We start from the raw sequence: 19055 nt of genomic DNA, 5'->3' as shown, positions 1-19055 counted from the left end.
AGCAATATTTTGGAGACAATGTGGGATCGGTGTCGTCTGCTGTTTCTCTGTGGGAGGCGTTCAAGACGGTACTCCGGGGGGAGGCCCTGTCCCTCATTTCCCATTCCAAGAGGCGTGAGCGGGAGGAGGTGACCCGTATCGAATCTGAGATAACTGAGTTGGAGGGCGACCTGGATTGTGGTGTCACGGACGACAAACTGCATGCTCTTAGACTCAAACAAGCGGACTACAAGGCCCTAGTCACCGAAGCGGCCAGGGGCCTGAGTAGGGAGCAACAGGGGCGTCTGTATGACATGGGTGATGAGGCTGGAAAACTGATTGCGTGGCTGGATAAAAAGGAGAGAGCGAGTCGAGTTGTTCCGCTGGTTGAGAGAGTAGATGGTGTGTGTGTTACTGATCCGGTGGAAATTGTTGATTGCTTCGCAGAGTATTTCCGCGGGGTGTATTCCCCGGTATCTTCTCGCTCGGAAGAGGATTCTCGCGACCTGCTTAAAGATATTGCGTTGCCTTCCCTCTCGGAGGAGGATAAATCATTGATGGACGCGACTCCGACATCTGAGGAGATCGCCCTGGCCATATGTTCAGTCGCCTCTGGTAAGGCCATGGGTCCTAATGTCCTTCCCATTGAATTGTACAAATTGCGGCCGGATACATTGGCCCCGCATCTTCGAGATATGTTCCTCGCGGCCCGGGCGGCGGGTTCCCTCCCGCTGGACCAGCGTCTAGCCACTATTGTGGTTATTCACAAGGAGGGGAGGCCGCGTGATCGGGTCACGTCTTACAGGCCCATTTCGCTTTTGAATGCGGAACCAAAAATTCTGGCCAAGGTGCTAGCTAATCGGCTGGTCAGCGTGGTGTGCGATCTGATCCATCAGGACCAGTCCGGTTTTATCCCTCATCGCAACACCGCGCTTAACCTGCGGCGTCTGCATGGGGTGCTCTCGAGGGTTCCGTTCATACGCGAGCCGGCCATTTTGGCGTCCCTGGACGCCACTATGGCGTTCGACACGCTTGAGTAGCCATATATCTGGGCGACGCTGGAGAAGTTCGGGTTTGGCCCGGGATTCATTGGCTGGGTGAAATTGTTGTATTGCGGACCGCTAGCGCAGGTGGTGGTGAATGGTAGAGTATCGGCTCCTTTTGAATTGGGCATGGGCACGCGACAGGGTTGCCCGCTGTCGCCTCTCCTCTTGCGCTCGCCTTGGAGCCCCTGGCGGAGTGGCTGCGGTGGCACCCTTCGATTCGTGGTCTCCGATGGACTCCTGAGTATGAGGATCGAGTCTCTCTCTACGCGGACGATATTCTTTTGTATCTCGCTTCCCCGCGTGAATCGTTGATTGTGTTAGTGGATGTACTGTATTCCTTTGGCCGTAACTCAGGCCTAGTCATCAACTGGGCTAAGTCCTGTGTATATGTCCTCTCAGGGGAGGCTCCTATCCTCCCGCGGGGTTGTCCCATCCAAGTTGCTCAACAGGGATTTAAGTATCTGGGTATTTTTTATTACCCTGGACTCTGCGGCCCGATACACACAGAACCTACTCCCCCCCCCTCCAACGTTTGAAGGCGGATGTGGCACGTTGGAGGCGCTTGCCGCTCTCGCCGCTCGGCCGGGCGGCGCTGTTTAAGATGATATCGTTGCCACGGTTTTTATATGCCTTACAAAACACGATGGATGTCGTTCCGGCTAGTTACTTTCGGGAGGTGGAGGGTCTGCAACGCCAACTGTTTTGGGACGGGAGGCCGCGGATTGCCCTCGCGAAGCTGACGCTCCCGTGGTACGATGGGGGGGTCGCCCTCCCTGACATCAAACGTTATTACTGGGCCTCCCAGCTGGCTGCGATAAACCATGGGCTTTATGGGCCCGCCCTCAATCCGGCCTTTGAAATGGATAAATTGTTGTTGCCGGGTGGCGACTACAATTGTGCGCTCTACTCTAGATCGCTCGACGCACGTTTGACGGGTCCGACGCGGGTCGCGGTACGGGTGTGGCATGCGGCAAACACGGCGATGGGGTGGAAGGATCGGTTGACCCGGGCGACGCCATTGTATGCTTCTGAGCGACTGGGTTGTTTGTGGACGACGAAAGGCTTCGAGAAGTGGGATACGATTGGCATCGGCAGGGTTGGCGATCTTTGGGCGAAGGGGGGATTTAAGACGTTTGATGTGCTGAAAGCGGAATACCAGTTGCATGATAGGGAATACTTCCGGTATGTACAGGTTCGTCACGCGTTGTGTTCCGTATTCCCGGAGGTCGCGTCCATCCCGGAGTGCTCCCCTTTGGAAGATAGAGTGCTAGACGGGCATGTACCGGATGGCACTATCTCATTGATCTATAAAAAGCTCATCAACGATCGATCGGGACTGCTGGCCGCCCTTCGTGAGGCATGGGTCACTGATGGATTGGAGCTGGACGACGAGGATTGGGTATCTGTGGTGGCCTCCCCGAGAGAGGTGGCCATACCGGCCCGCCTTCGTTTCGTCCAGCTCAAAATACTCCACAGGGTCTATGTTACGGGACCGGGCCTGATGCGTATGGGATATGCGGTGGATGGGATGTGTAAGCGTGGGTGTGGCTTGTTAGGGACCTTCTTCCACATTTTGTGGGAATGTCCGGAGGTGGCTCGATTCTGGCGCGGTGTGCATGCGGTGTTGCAAGCGGTCACGCATGTTGCGCTGTTCCCCGAGGCCAGGAGGTGTTTACTAAATGTGTGGGAGCCGACTGATTACACGGTGACGCAAACGTGGTGGGTGACACTGGGATATATGGTGGCCAAGCGTGACATAGCACAATTGTGGAGCTCCCAGAGGTCACCCACGATTTCGGTATGGAAGGAAAATATGGATTGGTGTATGTTCCGAGAAAAGGTTGTGTATGTGGCGAGAGGCAAGCCTGGGAAATGGGTAAAGGTGTGGGGCCCCTGGAACTCCTATCGTGGCGGGATTTGTACCCCGCCACTGATGCCCGACTTGGCGGCGGCCCTGTCTCCCTAGTCTGCACGTTCCCTTGATTCTGTGTTATCGTGACCACTTTGTCACTGCCCCTGCCCTTCCCTCCCTCCTATTCTTGTAGGTTGGTAGGGCCCTCCCGAGGGGAGCACATAATGTTGTCTAGACTTTTGCCGTCTTGTGGGTTTGTTTTTCGTTTTTCATTTAAAATGAAACCGCCATTTGGGATGATTGGGCAATGTAGCCGCAAGTGATATCTTTGATCTGTGGGACTCTTACTGCTTGCCTCTTGTGTTTATAAATGTGTTTTATGGTCTCACTGTTTACTAGCGGCCGGCCTGAGGGTTGTAGGCCCATACTTGTATATATATTGAACTTTGTAAAAAAGGTTTAAAAAAAAAAAAAAAAAAAAAAGATTCTATAATACAATTCAAATCACCCAGCAACATTATCTCTCCCTTCCACTCGACTAACTACATTCCAAGATCACTCCATAACCTGTTAGGCCCATAAACTCCCCAAATGTTAATATATGCTTGTTCTACTAATATATGCACCCATATCCCCTGCGTGTCTGCTTTTGTTTTAAGCTCTTTAGTGTTGCACTAGTCCTGCCTATATAAGACACCCCTCTTACTGATATTTGTTGTGCAGTGTGCGTAATAACCGTGTACCCAGGCCAGTTGTCTTAGATATGTGATGTTCCGTCTTGTTATGCTCATGAATTCTGCTTTGTATTCCTGTAAATTTTGCCATATTGTCCTCCTTTTTTTGTGGGTTATTAAGGCAAGGTACATTCCATATTATTGCTATTAAACCTGCCATAATTGACAATAGATTACCTGTGAAATTTTATTCTGTTATGCCTCGCCCTTGCGTTCACGTATAAATCTTCGAATACGACCTTGGTGAATAGTCTATTTAAGATGTTCTCTACCTAGTTACATACAGAACTTTACCTCGCCTTTTTTTTAAGCATACCCTTGTGACCTCCCACCCATCTGATGATCCTGTCCTGCTTTTCTGCCTTTTTAAAAGTGTGTCTTGGAGAAAATCAACCATATCTCTGCATTTCAGCTACTACAATGGAACTGCACCTACCCTCCACCCGCTCACACCTTTCATTTTCATCTAAATATCCATTCCCAGATGCCAAAGCCTAGTTCCAATCAGTTATAAGCCAAACCCATACTTGTATTCTCACTAGTCCTAATCTTTTACTTGTGCAATCCTGATGTATTTCCTCGCTTTCATGTCAGATTTATGTTCACTTTCTATGTACTTTATACCCTTACATAGTCACATAGTTTTGTTGTTCCTTGTTCGTCTTTTTTGTTGTTGTTTTTAACAATTTTGATTAGCCTTTTTCAAATAAACACAAAAAGGATCAGCAGCTCAGAACAGGAGCCACACATTTGTTCGTCTTGCTACAAGGCTCTGTTTTAAGGCTATTCTCTCCACTTTTTCAGAAGTGCTTTGGGTTTTGGTCTCATTAGCTGTTAAATGCGTCCGTTCTTACATGATGATTTGAGTCAACAAGGTGCTTGCATATATTCAGTGACATAGAGATCTTGGAGTGGGAACATGTATTTTCACATCTTCCAGTCATTTCCACTGTTTGATTACAGAATATGACTTCACAAAAACAGTTAGTTGATCAACAGTAGTGGGGGAGTCAGGTTTAGCTTTGAAATAGATGTGTTGTTGCAGTATGCAATTACCAATGGCAATCACTGTGATTGCTTTTCAGTTTCCGTTCGTTTGTGATTGAGACTTTTACATATGGGGTATCTATGTGCCTGTTGTATCTGGGAGTGAAAGTCCCAATTGATAGGTCTGAAAAGGCTTTAATGTAAACTTCCTTTGTCTTTTAAAGCCTACAGCACAGTCACCTGTTCGTTTACTATTTCTTGTATTCATTTTATAATGGCAGTGATGAATACAGTAAAGGTGTCATGATCAGTGCTCAAGATAAGCTATATAGAATGAACACTGAAGTTATGGTCAACTCAGCACTGTAACAAGTTCACAAATTGGTTGATAGTAACTAGAGTTGTGGTCCAACATGTTCAACCCATGACATTTAGTGCTGGGATCAGGAAGGAAGCATGGTGAGGAGGGAGTCCACAGGTCTAACCTTGCTCTAATTATTCAAACGTATTAAATTATTATTAACTCTAACTATTTAAATGAGATTCACTAACAGGCAGGCTTCCGTATAATGCAGTAGAATTAACTTTGTGCATCTGTCTTGGTTCGATTGATTTGATTTATAAATTGATTTGTAGCTCAGTCTTATATAATGGAATTGGAAAACAATGGTGGTTAAGGCTTTACTAAAGAAAACCAACCTGGACCCTTTGGAACCTAAAAATTATCGTCCCATTTCCCTAATAACAGTCCCTGCCAAAATTATGGAGAAGCACCTAAATACCCAATTAAGCACCTACCTGGAACAACATCACCTGCTTGATGGCTCCCAATATGGTTTCAGGAGTGGCCACAGCTCTGAGATTACCCTAACATGCGCAGTAAACCATATACGTACCCAAGAAGATGCTGGGCATACTTCTCTATTAATACTTTTGGACCTATCTGCCACTTTTGATACCATCTCGCCAACAAGGCTGATTAACCGTCTTCAAGAAATTGAGGTATCTGGCTCCGCTTTGGAGCTGTTGTCCTCATTTCTTTCAGATAGGTCACAAAAAGTAAAAATGGACCAAATTCTTTTCTGACTCCATTTCCAACTTATGTGGAGTTTCACAGGGTTCCTCATTGAGTCCTACTTTATTTAACATTTATGTCTTGCTGTTGGCCAATGTAATCAGACTTTTCGGGCTCGAGGCACTGTCTTATGCTGATGACACACAAATAATTGTGTCTATCACAAACAGCATTGAAACATCCGCACCAAATTTAAAAAAACTGCATTTGGGCCGTGGCCGATTTGATGATAAACTACTACTTACGACTCAATGGTGATTAAACCGAAGTCCTGGTTTTTGGCAGCCAACTATCTATATGGTCATATTCCTGGTGGCCTGAAATACTTGGACTGTGCCCCTGTCCTGCTGTATCAGCAAAGAATCTGGGTGTTATAGTCGACAGTTCACTTTCTATTGACCCCCAGGTTAATAGAACTGTTTCGACCTGTTTCTGGATCATCAGGATCTTGAGGAAGATTTTTCCATTGGTTTCTCTCTCTTCTTGAAAGCAGGCAGCCGTTGCCCTGATCTTGTCCAGGGTGCACTATTGTAATGCCCTCTATTTGGATATTAACAAGGGATCCATTCACAAACTGCAACTTGTCCAGAATTCAGCAGCAAGACTTGTGATGGATCTTTCTAAACTCCACTCAGTCCCCGGGGCAGTTTACAAACTACATTGGCTTCCTCTGGGAAAGAGAACTCTTATTTAAGCTCTATGTATTGTTCATAGGGCTCTTCATGGTTCTGGTCCTGAAGGAATCAAAAGACTATTCCATTGATACATCCCCACCAAACAGCTGCAGTCTGCCAAAAAAATAGGCGGTTATTCTCCAGATTTAGGAGAGCTAGGTGGGTGAAAGCGCCTTCGCTGTCGCTGCCTCTAAACTCCGGGACACACTTCCCCTACTCATCTCTTGTCAAGAGTGTCATCTACCCTTTCATAAATCTTTAAAAATATGGCACTTGGGTGGCGTGGCCAAGATGACGTCTTGGTAGGATGCAGCTTTGTGGCTCTCCGCTCCGGCTGGGCCTTTTATTGCACTGTCGGCGGCGGGAGGGGCACCGGGGTCTACAGAAACCCTCCCGAAAGTGGCACAGCACTCCTGGGGGGCTGAAGAGGCACTTTGAGGTCCCGGTGGCAGTTTTGGCGCCGCTGCGGGACGGCTCTGAAGGAGTGTCTGGGTACACCGTGGCAGCCGCGGAGAGTCTGGCAAAAGGGGTGAGGTCTGGAGGTTCCCGGCGGTCCCTGCAAGATCTATCTGGAAGACCGCCGCAGTGCAACAATCGAGGAGATCCTTCCCGGCGAGGCGAGGTGAGGTGTGGGCTCGCATTGTGTCGGGCAGCGGTAGGCTCGAATCGCAAGTGCCACATGAGGCCCTGGCTCCATGAGCTGAAGCAGCACTCAAATCCAGCGGCTGTGTAGGGGCAGGGCCTCCGCATCGACTACCCGCGCTGCGGCTTAATACTGCTGCGCCATCTGCTGTACCCCCCACCTGAAGTGTTTGGGGACTCATCGGCGGGGGCCCGGCGCTCCCCTGAGGCCTGGGACTGTCCCTGAGCAACTTTTGGAGCTGGGCCTGAAGCGGGCCCGTGGTGTGGCCTGAGGGGCCGGAGCTGCGCGGAGGCCTGGTAGGGGCACTAGGACGATCAAAGGCACAAACGATTCTGACCGGGGGCCTTGGCTGAGTTCACCCGCCCACCGGTTTCGCTGTGGTGGCAGCCTGGATTACTGGAATTCGATCCGACAACCTTAAATTGCTGAGGGGTAAGACCTGTGGCGTGCCTAGGGCGGGACAGCAGCTCACCGGGAGGCCTAGCCAGAAAGTGGGAGAGGAGGTGAACAGAGATCAGGCACCGCTGCGAAGGTGGGGCCCAATGTCAGAAAAGATAGTTCAGTGAAGGACCTCCAGCTCAAGGCAGCAGAACAGACTTAGAGCCAGTCCAGATCCGATGGATGAGGCGGAGGGCGTTGGGGGCTCGGAGGCCCCGGTCAGTTGATCTTTTCTGGAGTCGCTCTTCTCTTTTTCAGAAGACTTGTCCGCAATGAAATCCAAACTGTCGGCAGACCTGCGGGAAGTGCGCCAAGATGTGGATTCACTGGAAGAGCGAGTTAACACTTTGGGGGAGCGCGAAGCTGGCCGCGACAAAGAAATCGGGAGCCTCCAACAAGAAGTCCTCAAGCTGCAAGAACAGAACCTGGACCTACAAGCCCACACGGAGGATCTGGAGAACAGGTCCCGGTGGAACAACATCTGCATCCATGGCATGGCACATGGTGAGGGAGATGGCAACATCGAGGCGCTGGTGGTGGGCCTCTTCCACTCCATTCTAGTAGAATCCCCAGACTTCCTGATTAAGCTAGACTGCACTCATAGGGTGGGCCCACAGAGGGCAGCCTCTGCGCCCCCGGCGGACATACTGACTTGTGTCCACGACTACCAATTAAAAAAGAGGATCCTCTGTGAATCTCGGCGCTGCTCAGACTTTACCTACCAGGGTCAGTGTTGGATTTGGCCCTTTTTGGCTGGTTCACCCCTAAACTTTTTGCCTTAAGTTCTGACATGGTGTTGGTGATTTTAGGCCTCTGGGCACTTTAGCCCTGTGGTCCAGTGTAAAGTGCGTGCGCGTGTGTGCGCTCTCTGTGTTACATTTGTAAAGTTGGCCTGCCCTCCCAAAGGAATGCATTGGGATTCCCTGCTAAGTGTGTCAGTGGTAATTCCTGGTATGAGAGGAGCAGTGTTGGCAAGTCAAGTATGTATGAATTCGTGAGAATAAATGCTGCGCAATGGTGTGCGCAGATTTATGATAACTGGTAGAGAAATGCCACTGGCATTTCTGTGTGCTATGTGTCTGCCTGCCTGATGTGAACTGCATGTCTGGCTTGTGAGTGACAGGGGCTGGGAGGTGTGTGTGGCTCCAGGAGGGGCAGGGTGAGTCAGCGCAGTGCTGGGCTAAATAGGACCTCTGGGCTGGGAGTAGTTGGAGGGGTAATCCCCTGACTCTGAATAGGATGGTGCCTGCCCTAGTGAATGCTGGCTCCGGCCCCTGTGGTGTGTCCTAGACCCCACCTGACAAAGGGGAAGAGGAGCTTGAAAAACGAAGTGCTCAAAATCCCCCCGGAACCAGTTGCATCTGGTTCCCCCATGCCCTGCACTACAGACAAAGGAATTCTGGGTATAAGTAGAGGGGCTGTGACCCCATGAATATGTTCAGTTCTTGTTCTGGTGTGCTGTTCCTGACTGAGGGGGCGTGCTGCTGGGGCCCAGGAAAAACCGCCATGGGAACTTACTTCCCTGCTGGAGGCCCCTGTGTGCTGGCCTCCCTGGGCCCAGCTATGCCCCAGGGACCTTTTGCTTCTTTCTTATCCTTCAGGACTTCTTGTTGCATCGTGCGCCCTGGGAGCGCTATATATTGCTGACCTTTTGCTGCTGGAGCTGTGGCTCCTAGTGCCTCGTGAGCGCTATATTTTTATTTGCCCAGCGCGGAGCAGCAGCTCCTTTCCGAGGGATTCTCGACATGGGGATTCCCCCGCTATTGCTACTTTCGACGCATGCCCACCCGCTTTTTGCTTTTATTTATGGTGGGTGCCCACCCCGCCATTCTCTTTAATTAATGCGGAAGCCCACCCCGCATTTCACCGCCGCAGCCCGAGCGAGCCACGACAACCAGAAAGCCAGGCGAGGTGCCTGACGCTGGGCGGGGCCCAGAGGAGGAGGCTGCCACTGCCGCCAATGGCAGCGCAGCCGAAGGAGGAGGCGACCCGGAAGTGCACGGGGCTCCCGAGAGCTGAGGGAAGCCCCACACATGCCGCAGAGGATCCCCGGCGTCTGCTCCAAGTCCAGGGGAGGCCAGAAAAGTCCCTACAACAGGACCGGGCGAAGGCAGAGATCGCTGGACTGGAGGAGTCCCCAGCAGAGAACCCGGTGAGTGGGGCTCCCCCATTGTCTCTGGTGTGTGCGAGGTACAGTGCCAGCATCATTTCTCTGAGCGGACCCGCCGTTGTGGGCTGCTCCAACGCCTATGGGCAATTTATTGATAAAAGTCCCAGAGGCACCACAAGTGCCAGTGCCGGTTCTGTTCTTCAGTTGCCCCGCTTGACAGTGGGCAGCTGCACGGTTGCCCCATTTGTTTTAGGAGGTCCAGTGGGGACCCAGAGGGGCTCAGGCGGCACAGTCGTGCCAGTACCCATCCTTATTTCCTCAGCTGCGCTGCACCAGCACGGGCAGCTGCAACGGTTGCCACATTTGTTTTAGGAGGTTCAGTAGGGGCCCCGGGGCAGAGTCGTGCCAGGGCCCATTTGCTCTATCCTCAGCTGCTCCGCACCAGCGCGGGCAGCTGCAACGTGGCTGCCTATTTGTCCAAAGGGCACAGTGAGTGTCCAGGCCCCATTTGATGATCACAGCTGCACGGCAAGTAGCGTTAGCTGCTACTTTTAGGCCAACAGTCCTTTGGGGGGGCATTTCTGTGAGAGATAGGAGTGAGATGCACTCCTCTGCCCCAGCGCAATTGCGCACTGCGAATTCTGCTGAATTGGCAACCACCCTGACTTTGTTGGACATGGGGCATTTGAACCCCTTTGAGAAGGCCAGTTGGCCAGGGGGACTGTTGGTTTTGTAGGGCGCCAGACCCTAATGTGATTTATGTGGTGCTAGGAAACGTGATTCATGTACTATGATTTACGCACCCTGTTTTATGGCTCTAACTGTGGTTTATGTATGAGATGAATGCATAATGTGTTTATGCTGGTGAGGTTGGCACAGAATGTATTTCATGACTAAATGTGATACTGTGCATAATATGGTTTATGTTACAGGAGGATGCTGAGTACAGTGATTACTGGTTGTACGGTAATGTGATGTCCTACTTTTACTAAGTTCACTTTGTGATGGTTCAGACAGTGGTCCAGTTGGCCCTGTCAGGTGTATATAATCCCTTGTAGATATGACCTAGTGCCAGGTGGCACAATGTATATTATGTGATTACTAATCTAATGTGTTATGAGAATACAAAGGCTAGTTTTGATATAACTTTGTGTGGAGTTGCTTTTGTGGTGTGCCTGGTATGTTGCTGTGTGCGTGCGCAAACGCTTTACACATGGCCTCCGGGATAAGCCCGACTGCTCGTGCCAAGCTACCAAGGGGGTGAGCAGGGGTTATCTTTGGTGTGTAACTCCCTTGCCCTGACTAGAGTGGTAGTCTCTGCCTGGCTTTGGCGCAAGCCTTATACATTCTAACAATAAGGAGCTGTAGAGGGAAATATGAACAGGTCGCCCTCCTCTCAATTTATATCAAACACACAAAAGACCTGCTCATCCTAGGCGTTCTATTCATATAAGTAGAGGCGGAAGTTTTCATCACTTTTCTTCACCTATCACTCCCCACTTTCCTAAGAGGTAGTGTCCTTCCACTTTATTCGCCCAATATTTATACAACAGTATTTTTTATCAAATGACAGTCACATGTCCCATATATAATTATATATGGAAAAAAACTAAATGGTGTATCTACCACAAAACACACCTATAGGTTTGTTTATATTACAAAAGAAATTGTGAAAAAGCAAAATGGCACCTCACATGTGCACCACCAGTCGAGCTTGCTGATTGGTACTCACCAGCTATGCTCACTTTTATCATCATCGGTAACCATTTTACTTGAAAAAATATAGTGTCCCAAAATTAGTGCCCCAAAAAATAAATAATAACACAGTGATGTGTGCTTTGCGACTACCACACAGACAAGACCCAGTGAAAATAAAACTGAAATAAGTCACACAGTTACCAATTTTATTCTTTTTTTGTGCTCTCATTCACAAATTTAAAACTGGCTGCATTTACACAGACCAATCTCTTTCTCAGCCGACATGTTTCATTGCCAATCCCTCTTTAAGGCAATTTCATCAGGGCAGGGTCATTCGTCACACATATTGGACACTGGTGCAATTTCTAAAAATGACTGTCAAATGAGAAACAACACATAATGGCCTGGTTACCAAAACCCATCTTTCTCCTCCGACTTAAAAACACATACATAAATGTTGGGCATTTCATTAACTTTACCATGTGGAGCCAGAGTCAATCTTACCAGCTCTCCACTCATTGTAAGAGAAGAACTCCAAGAGTAAGTTCCTCTTTTCTTAGGCGTATCCTCAATTGTAGTATGATTTCTAAATGTAAAGAAAACAAATGATTGCCAGTATCTTTTCAGCAATTATCCCCTCTTGTTATCCCCATTAAAATCACTACGGGCTTGTGCACACGCCTTCTCATGTCGCTGTTTCATGATATGCTTCAGCTTCAACAACAGCCACGTGTCTGTCTGCCTCTATGCAATTACGGAAATTCGAATTACTACATCGTGCCTCACCTTTGTTTAATGTCTGCAAAGCACATCCTAACTTCGCATGTCATTGTTTCACTATATGCCTCTCCCACAACCGCATCTCTGCCTTCCTTTATACAATCATGGCATTTTAGATTGCTGCATCGTTGCCTCACCTTTGTTTAACTTTGCTTCTGCAAAGCACTTCATACCCGTAGACCGCTGTGTGCTAATGACCCAGACTGCCTTACCGCCTTCCTTGACATGGGGCGGGTTTCCTCATCCCTCAGTACCGGCAAACCGGCGCTGAACGCTTAAAAAGGTTCCGCCCCCTTTGTCTCACACTACCTTATTAAAACCACGTGATTTTCCTCAACACCACGAAGGCCATCTTAGACTTTGCTAGTCCCTTCGGATAGCACTACTAACTGGAGCCAGTTTTTTATGCTCTTACATTGTATTCTCTCTTTTATTCTTTTATATCGCTCCGCATAGGCGAAACCACCCATTTTGGTGATTAAAAAATTCAAAAAATCAAAAATTCAAAAATACTGGTCCTCATTTGATTATGTTTTCACCATGTCCTCCAATCCTATCTGGGCCACCCCACATTCTCAGGGATGAACACCTCACGACCGTGGGTAACATTTATTCTAACCCATTCAGGCTCCATTGCACCACTGATTATTCATGGCGGCCATTTTGGACTGGGACAATCTCTCAATCAACTTTATTATTCCCATTTGTCCCTGCACTCAAACATCCAATGATTAAGTTTATTATCAATACGGTCTCCAAAAAAGGGAGGTATCCACCTCACGGGCACCAACTAAACCGGATTCATACGAATGGATAATGTACACTCTGTTAATTTCTTACTTTGTTCCATTCAATAAAATCATTCAATCCGATTTGATCACATCTCTCTTGGAAAATCCAACGTGCCTCTTTGGTTGCAAGAACCCTTTCTATACTGTAGGGGTCTCCCATTACTCTTTCCAGCACTACCCACGTAAAGAAGTGTTTACTTTCTTTGCAGTGTTGTACTAGTTTAGTGGAAAGTTTGCCCGCTTTAATAGTGCTCAAATGTTCCTGCACTCTTACTTTAATCTTACGTGTTGTAAGACCAATATATTGCAGTTCACATTCACATGTCAGTCTATACACCACATTCATCGTGTTGCAATTACTAAATTGGGTCAAATGCCAAAGTTTCCCAGACTTGAGAACTACCTCCACAGTCTTTTTTGTCAACTTACATACTGAACACATACCACAAGGGTAATGCCCAGGAGGAATGGTGGTTTCATTTTGTGGAGATTTCGGGCAGAAATGTACCAATTTATCCTTCAAATTGTTTGATCTTTAAAGGCTAACCTGGGAGGGGGCGTCGATAATATAGCCCAATGTTTCCTTATAGATTGTCTAATCTGGGTAGCCAGGGGGTCAAATGTCATTACGACCGGTAGACAATCATCCTTGGTCCTTACATTTTTCTCTAATAGAGCACTGCGAGGAGTATTAAGCGCTCTTCTTCTTGCCTGATTCACAATTCTGTGTGGATAATTTCTCTGTCTAAATTTCTCACACAGTCCTTCCGACTGCCTTAGCCAACCAGAGATCCCATTTCTAACAGTCAGAAACCCACGTTATATCAGGACTTGGCAGCCTCCACTTTGCTCAAACGCAAGTCCTCTAATCCGATTACACTCCACCACCGAGAAACTGGCATCAAATACTCCAGAAGGTATCCGTTCAGGTTAATCTTCCATTACAAAGGGGAACTGAGGCAAATCCAATCACTCTCTGCGGCCTACAAACTCCCGGGTCTCAAAGAAAACGCGGTGGGCCAGCCTCGCGTGGATAATCAATCGCTCCCTCAGGTGCCGGAGCGGCCATGGATGGACTACCATCAAGCCTCCCAGCCCGTCAGCACGTCCTGGCTTGGACACTATGGCCAGGGAGCGACAAGCAATGTTGACGTCTCTTGCAGGGGCAAGCTCGGAGTGAAGCAGGACTCGCTCCAGCTGAATACTGATGCTTTCAAGATTGCACCATTGCCCATTGTCGACAACATTAACAATATATACATGGGCCTTGCCTGGGTGGAGTGGGGAGCCACGGGCCACAGGTACCCTTAACGCTCCGGACATTGACTCTGTGTTTCACTGTATAATGTCTACGTTGTTGCTTTGTTGGGGTTTTGTTGTTTTTGTTGATGGGTTTCCCTCTCCCCCGCTGCATCTCCCCCATCCTTTTTGTATGCGCATGACCCTAGCTTGTCCAGGTCACTCTGTCTGGGCTCTCGTGGGGCCCGGCTGCAGCGGGACAGACTGTCCCTTTTGCACCCGCAGTGCGACCTGTCCACACCACCTGTGTAGATGAGTGTCACAATCCTGACCTTGAATTTGAAAGGGCTCAACAACCCTATTCAACGTAGAGCTATCCTGTATTATCTGGAAAATTCAGGAGCCCATGTTTGTTTGTTGCAGGATACTCATTTGCTATCCGGTGACACGCATAGATTGCGCCCTAAAGCCTGTCCTCAGCAATACTTATCTACCCTTCCTACCAAAAAGGCTGGGGTCGCGTTCCTTGTTGCCCGTACTTTCCCAGGAGCGGTGGGGGCAAACTTTTCAGAGAGGCTTCTTGCAATTTTCTTGATTTTTGGGGTGCACACACTAACACTGGCCACTATCTATGCCCCCAGCAAGGGCCAGGAGCTGTTTTTACACAAGGCAGTAGGGGACTTAACATCCGCACCTTTTCATGGGGGCGACTTGAATATTGTGTTTGATGGCCAACTTGACCGCTCGGCTCAGAGGCAGGGACAAATAGGGGCTCTTTCTGACACCAGCCGCAAGTGGTTGCATGACTTAGGGTTGGTGGACATGTGGCATCACTTTCACCCTCATACCGCTGACTATACCTTCTACTCCCATGCCCGAAGGACATACGCAAGGCTAGACTATTTCTTAACGACCCGATATCTTCTTTTGTTTGCACAGGACTCAGTCATCGAGCCTCAAGCACTCTCTGACCAAGCAGCCTTGACCACGAGATTGCTGTTTCCCCCCACCCTTCGGCCATCAAACTCCTGGAGGCTCCGGGACACCCCCTCCACCGTCCTGAGGTTGTAGTGTTCCTTACTAAAACAATAGAAGACTTTTTAGCAGTCAGTGACACTCAGGACACCTCTATTATCTCCCTTTGGGAAACTCTCAAATTAGTAGCCAGGGGTGACTTTATAGCCACATCAGCCACAGATAACAGGTTACGCAGGGAGAAGAGGAAGGAGCTTTCTCAGCAAGTATTGTAACTGGAGGGGATCCACAAGAGGACAGGGACCCCCGAATCTGGAGGAAACTAACGGTGGCGCGGGCTCAGCTAGCCAGTCTGGACCTGGATAGGGTGGAGCACGCCGCCCTTCGATTGAAGCATACATTTTACACAGAGGGGGATAGATGCGCCGCTTGCGCGCACAGCGTAAGACTGCGACAGTCCCACTCCTTCTGGCTGAAGGGGGTGCGGAGCTCATGCGGTAGGAGGTTATAGCTCACACCTTTCAGAATTTTTATGCGGGTCTCCATGCTGCCCAGCCAATACCTGACCAGAACCCCTCCGCGTACTGTCAGGGCATATCGCACTCGCCTTTGACGCCTGACCAGGCCTCTGTCCTGGATAGCCCGATTCGGGTCGAAGAGGTAATTTCGTCCATAGCTCGACTTAAGCTTCTCAAATCCCCTGGCCCTGATGGGTTTACAGCCATTTTTTATAAAACGTTTTGCTCGATCCTGGCCCCAATACTGACTCGACTTTTTAACATCATCGATGGCACCATGGAGCTACGGTCTACGATGCTCTTGGCGGCAATTTTACCCAAACCCGGTAAAGATAACAGATACTGTGCCTCTTATAGGCCTATATCTTTGCTGAAAATAGATTTTAAGATCTTCACCGGGATCCCAGCGTCTAGGTTGGTACCTTTAATGCCGGGATTGATAGAACCGGACCACACCCCGATAATGCAGCAACAATATTAGGAGACTGCTGCACATCCTGGATAAAACACATTGTTAGACAGAAGAGCACGTTGTATAATCGGTCGATGCCGAAAGGGCGTTCAACAGGGTTCACTGGCCCTTTCTGTTTTGGAGAGGTTTGGAGTCGGGTGCCGGTTAGGCCAATGAGTGTTTAGCGGCTAAAGCCACCCCTCGGCCACGGTCCGAGTGAGTGGCTTCACATCAGACCCCTTCCCAATAACCAGAGGCACGTGTCAGGGCTGTCCGCTCTCCACCTTCTGTTTGCTCTCTATATGGAGCCACTAGCACAGAGGCTTTGAGAGAATCAGCAGATTAAGGGGATTCTCTTTGGGGAAGAGCGGCATACCATTAGCCTCTACACGGACGATATTATCGCCACGCTGGAGTTCCCTCAGACTTAGATCTCAGCCTTTTTAGCCGAGCTTGAGGAGTTTTCAGTAATCTCTGGGTTTAAGGTCATCGTGGCCAAGTCACTAGCCTTGGGTTTCTCCATCCAACAGCCAACTGCCGTTACCTTGTCCCAGATGTGTCCCATCCGGTGGGATCAGAAAACCATCCCGTACCTGGCCATCACACTGTCATTGTCTACCGCTGAGAAGGTAACCTGAACTACACTTGGTTGTTGCAACAGATCCCGCAGGAACTGAGAAGATGGTGGCCTTGTGGTTAGGCCGGGTGACAGCTCTCAAGATGATCATACTCCCAAAAATATGATATCTTTTTCAGACCCTTCCAGTGGAGCCGCCTCCGGGCATGTTGAAACAACTTCAGTCCGAATTTACTACCTTCGTCTGGGCAGATAAGAGTCCGTGAATCAATAAGGACATGCTCTTTAGACCCCATGTGGAGGGTGGCCTGAAGATCCCCGACCTTTATAAGGTGTCACAGCTACGATCCCTGCTGGAGTGGGCCCAGCCGGAATCCGAGAAGCGCTGGGTCTTCATGGAGCGAGCGCTAGCAGGACAGTCTTTGTGGAAGGTCCCTTTCCTTGGCAGAGCTTCCAGACCCCCAGGACTATACGGCTCACCCATGGTGCGAGCCACCTTGAAAGCCTGGGACACCATGGCTACACGCAATTGATTGACCACCTTTCCGTCTCCTCTCACTCCTATTACTGACAACCCGGACTTCTCCCCGGGCAAAGAGGTTCATCTTGTTTTATTTTGATGCTCTGCGGAGCACTATTTGGGCTTTTGGCGCACGACTTGGGCTTCATTGCTTGCTGCATCTCGTTTGTTTGTCAAATCAATAAAAAGATTTCAACCTAAAAACATGGCTCTTTCACTTTCATATCTGAAGCTCCATCTCTAGTGTTCCTGACCGCTTGTTCTATCCCCAGCGCCCTGACGCCTTTGGGCGAAGTTCGCGCTCTATTAAACTATTATTCATTCATTCAATCTCATTCATGTAGGAGTCTGCATGTTTTCTCATATCTTCTCTAATACTTCTGCCACCTGTTTTTTCTATTCAGTCTATTTACTTACAATGCATTTACAATGTTATGACATTAGACAACAGTGAAAGATGTATTGGGGAGATATAATTACAGAAAGGAATTTATATTTAGAGAAGATTAAATGAAAAATGCCTTTAAATTGAAATGAATTGTAATGGCTTACATGTCTTCTTTTTTTTCAAGAATCGAGAACCGCAGACTCCTAAGCAAACAAGAAAAGAGACTTTGTCTGCGAAACAAAAAGAAAAACATAAAAAGCTTAATCAGAAAAACATTCCTGCAAAGGCATGCCCAGAGCTGACCAGGTACTCTTTGTCACAGTTCTACTTTCTCTTAAGGCTTCAGACACATTTGCTTTATATGTGTTATATGCGTTATATGCTCGCGACTTAAAAAGTGTAACTGTGTAATGACCAATTTCAGATAGTTCAACGGAAACAGTTAATAAACTAAATTCTTCCTGATTCTTTGCTTTACCATTGACACATTTTCACTCACAAATCATTATTAACACCTTCCTAAAAGGTATACATAAAAGTAGGCTTCATTCAGATTTGATGGGAGGAATGAGGAGAGGGGTAAAAGTGGGGATGCGAAAGCTGCATTTGCTATTTAAACATTCTGTGGGAAGGTGCTGTGAAGCACAGTGTATTGTACAAGGCGCTGAATGGATCCGCACCAAATTAGGATTGCAAGATGGTATTGCATTAACTAGACATTTGTTTGTTTGCATAATCATGCATTCAGTAGTTTAAAAAACATACACGAGGTGCAAAAATAAGTGGCTGTTTTAGCAAATGCCAATTTGATTGGCTGAGAGGAGCTTACATTTTTGCTTCGAACCGACCTGAAGTTTGTAGACCCATTGGGAAGCAAGCATTGGCAAAGCCAACAGCTCTGTTATTTGCCAGCCCGCATTTTTTTGTTTTACCTTCATATGCAATAGGCACTAACAGTGTACAAGGAAGGGGGTGTGGCCAACCGCCAGGAAAGATTGCTGCTATCTGAAACGGCTCCTATCACCTGCTGCCTTAATCCCCTACATTCTGCAAAATATCCGGCAACCACAGCTAAAAAACCTAATGCCTAAACCCCACTAGCTGCGAGACAACAATTATCTATACAACAGGATGTGGGTGCACACCGCTGACCTCTCAGGCAAGGTTCGCCCCTGGCATTCTGGGTAACACAGTCTCTTGTAGATCGCTCCGATATTTTCAAGTGTTTCGCCAAGGTTGGCGCAGATAGTGCTGATCTCTAGACGCGTGTTTCTGGTTTATTAACCGTCATCAGTAGAGAATACAGTCTTGTATTTTGGGGTTTGCTGAGTAGGCTGCCAAACATTATATCAGGTCCAGTACCTCTCACTGGCGCGCAGGTGCTTCATCCACGAGCTCGTCAGCTCAATGACTAACAGGAGTACTTTAAATAGACAACAGGATGTGGGAGCACACCGCTGACCTCTCAGGCAAGGTTTGCCCCTGGCATTGTGGGTAATGCAGTCTCTTGTAGATCGCTCCGATATTTTCGAGTGTTTCGCCAAGGTTGGCGCAGATAGTGCTGATCTCTAGACACGTGT

At 48.5% G+C, this 19055-nt stretch overlaps 1 protein-coding gene across 1 annotated transcript in view; it reads left to right on the top strand.

Moving 5' to 3' along the window:
* The window catches only part of CFAP54 (cilia and flagella associated protein 54), a 2172274-nt gene that overhangs the window by 907702 nt on the left and 1245517 nt on the right, over window positions 1-19055 (top strand). The window contains exon 33 of the mRNA XM_085653834.1: window positions 17660-17781. Coding sequence (XP_085509960.1) covers window positions 17660-17781 — 122 coding nt within the window. The remainder of the gene's footprint in view (window positions 1-17659; window positions 17782-19055) is intronic.

The sequence above is a fragment of the Triturus cristatus genome, chromosome 4_1, assembly GCF_964204655.1.
Source record: "Triturus cristatus chromosome 4_1, aTriCri1.1, whole genome shotgun sequence".
Lineage (NCBI taxonomy): Eukaryota > Metazoa > Chordata > Amphibia > Caudata > Salamandridae > Triturus > Triturus cristatus.
The sequence above is the reverse complement of the archived record's forward strand: the minus strand, read 5'-3'. Positions and strand labels throughout refer to the sequence as shown.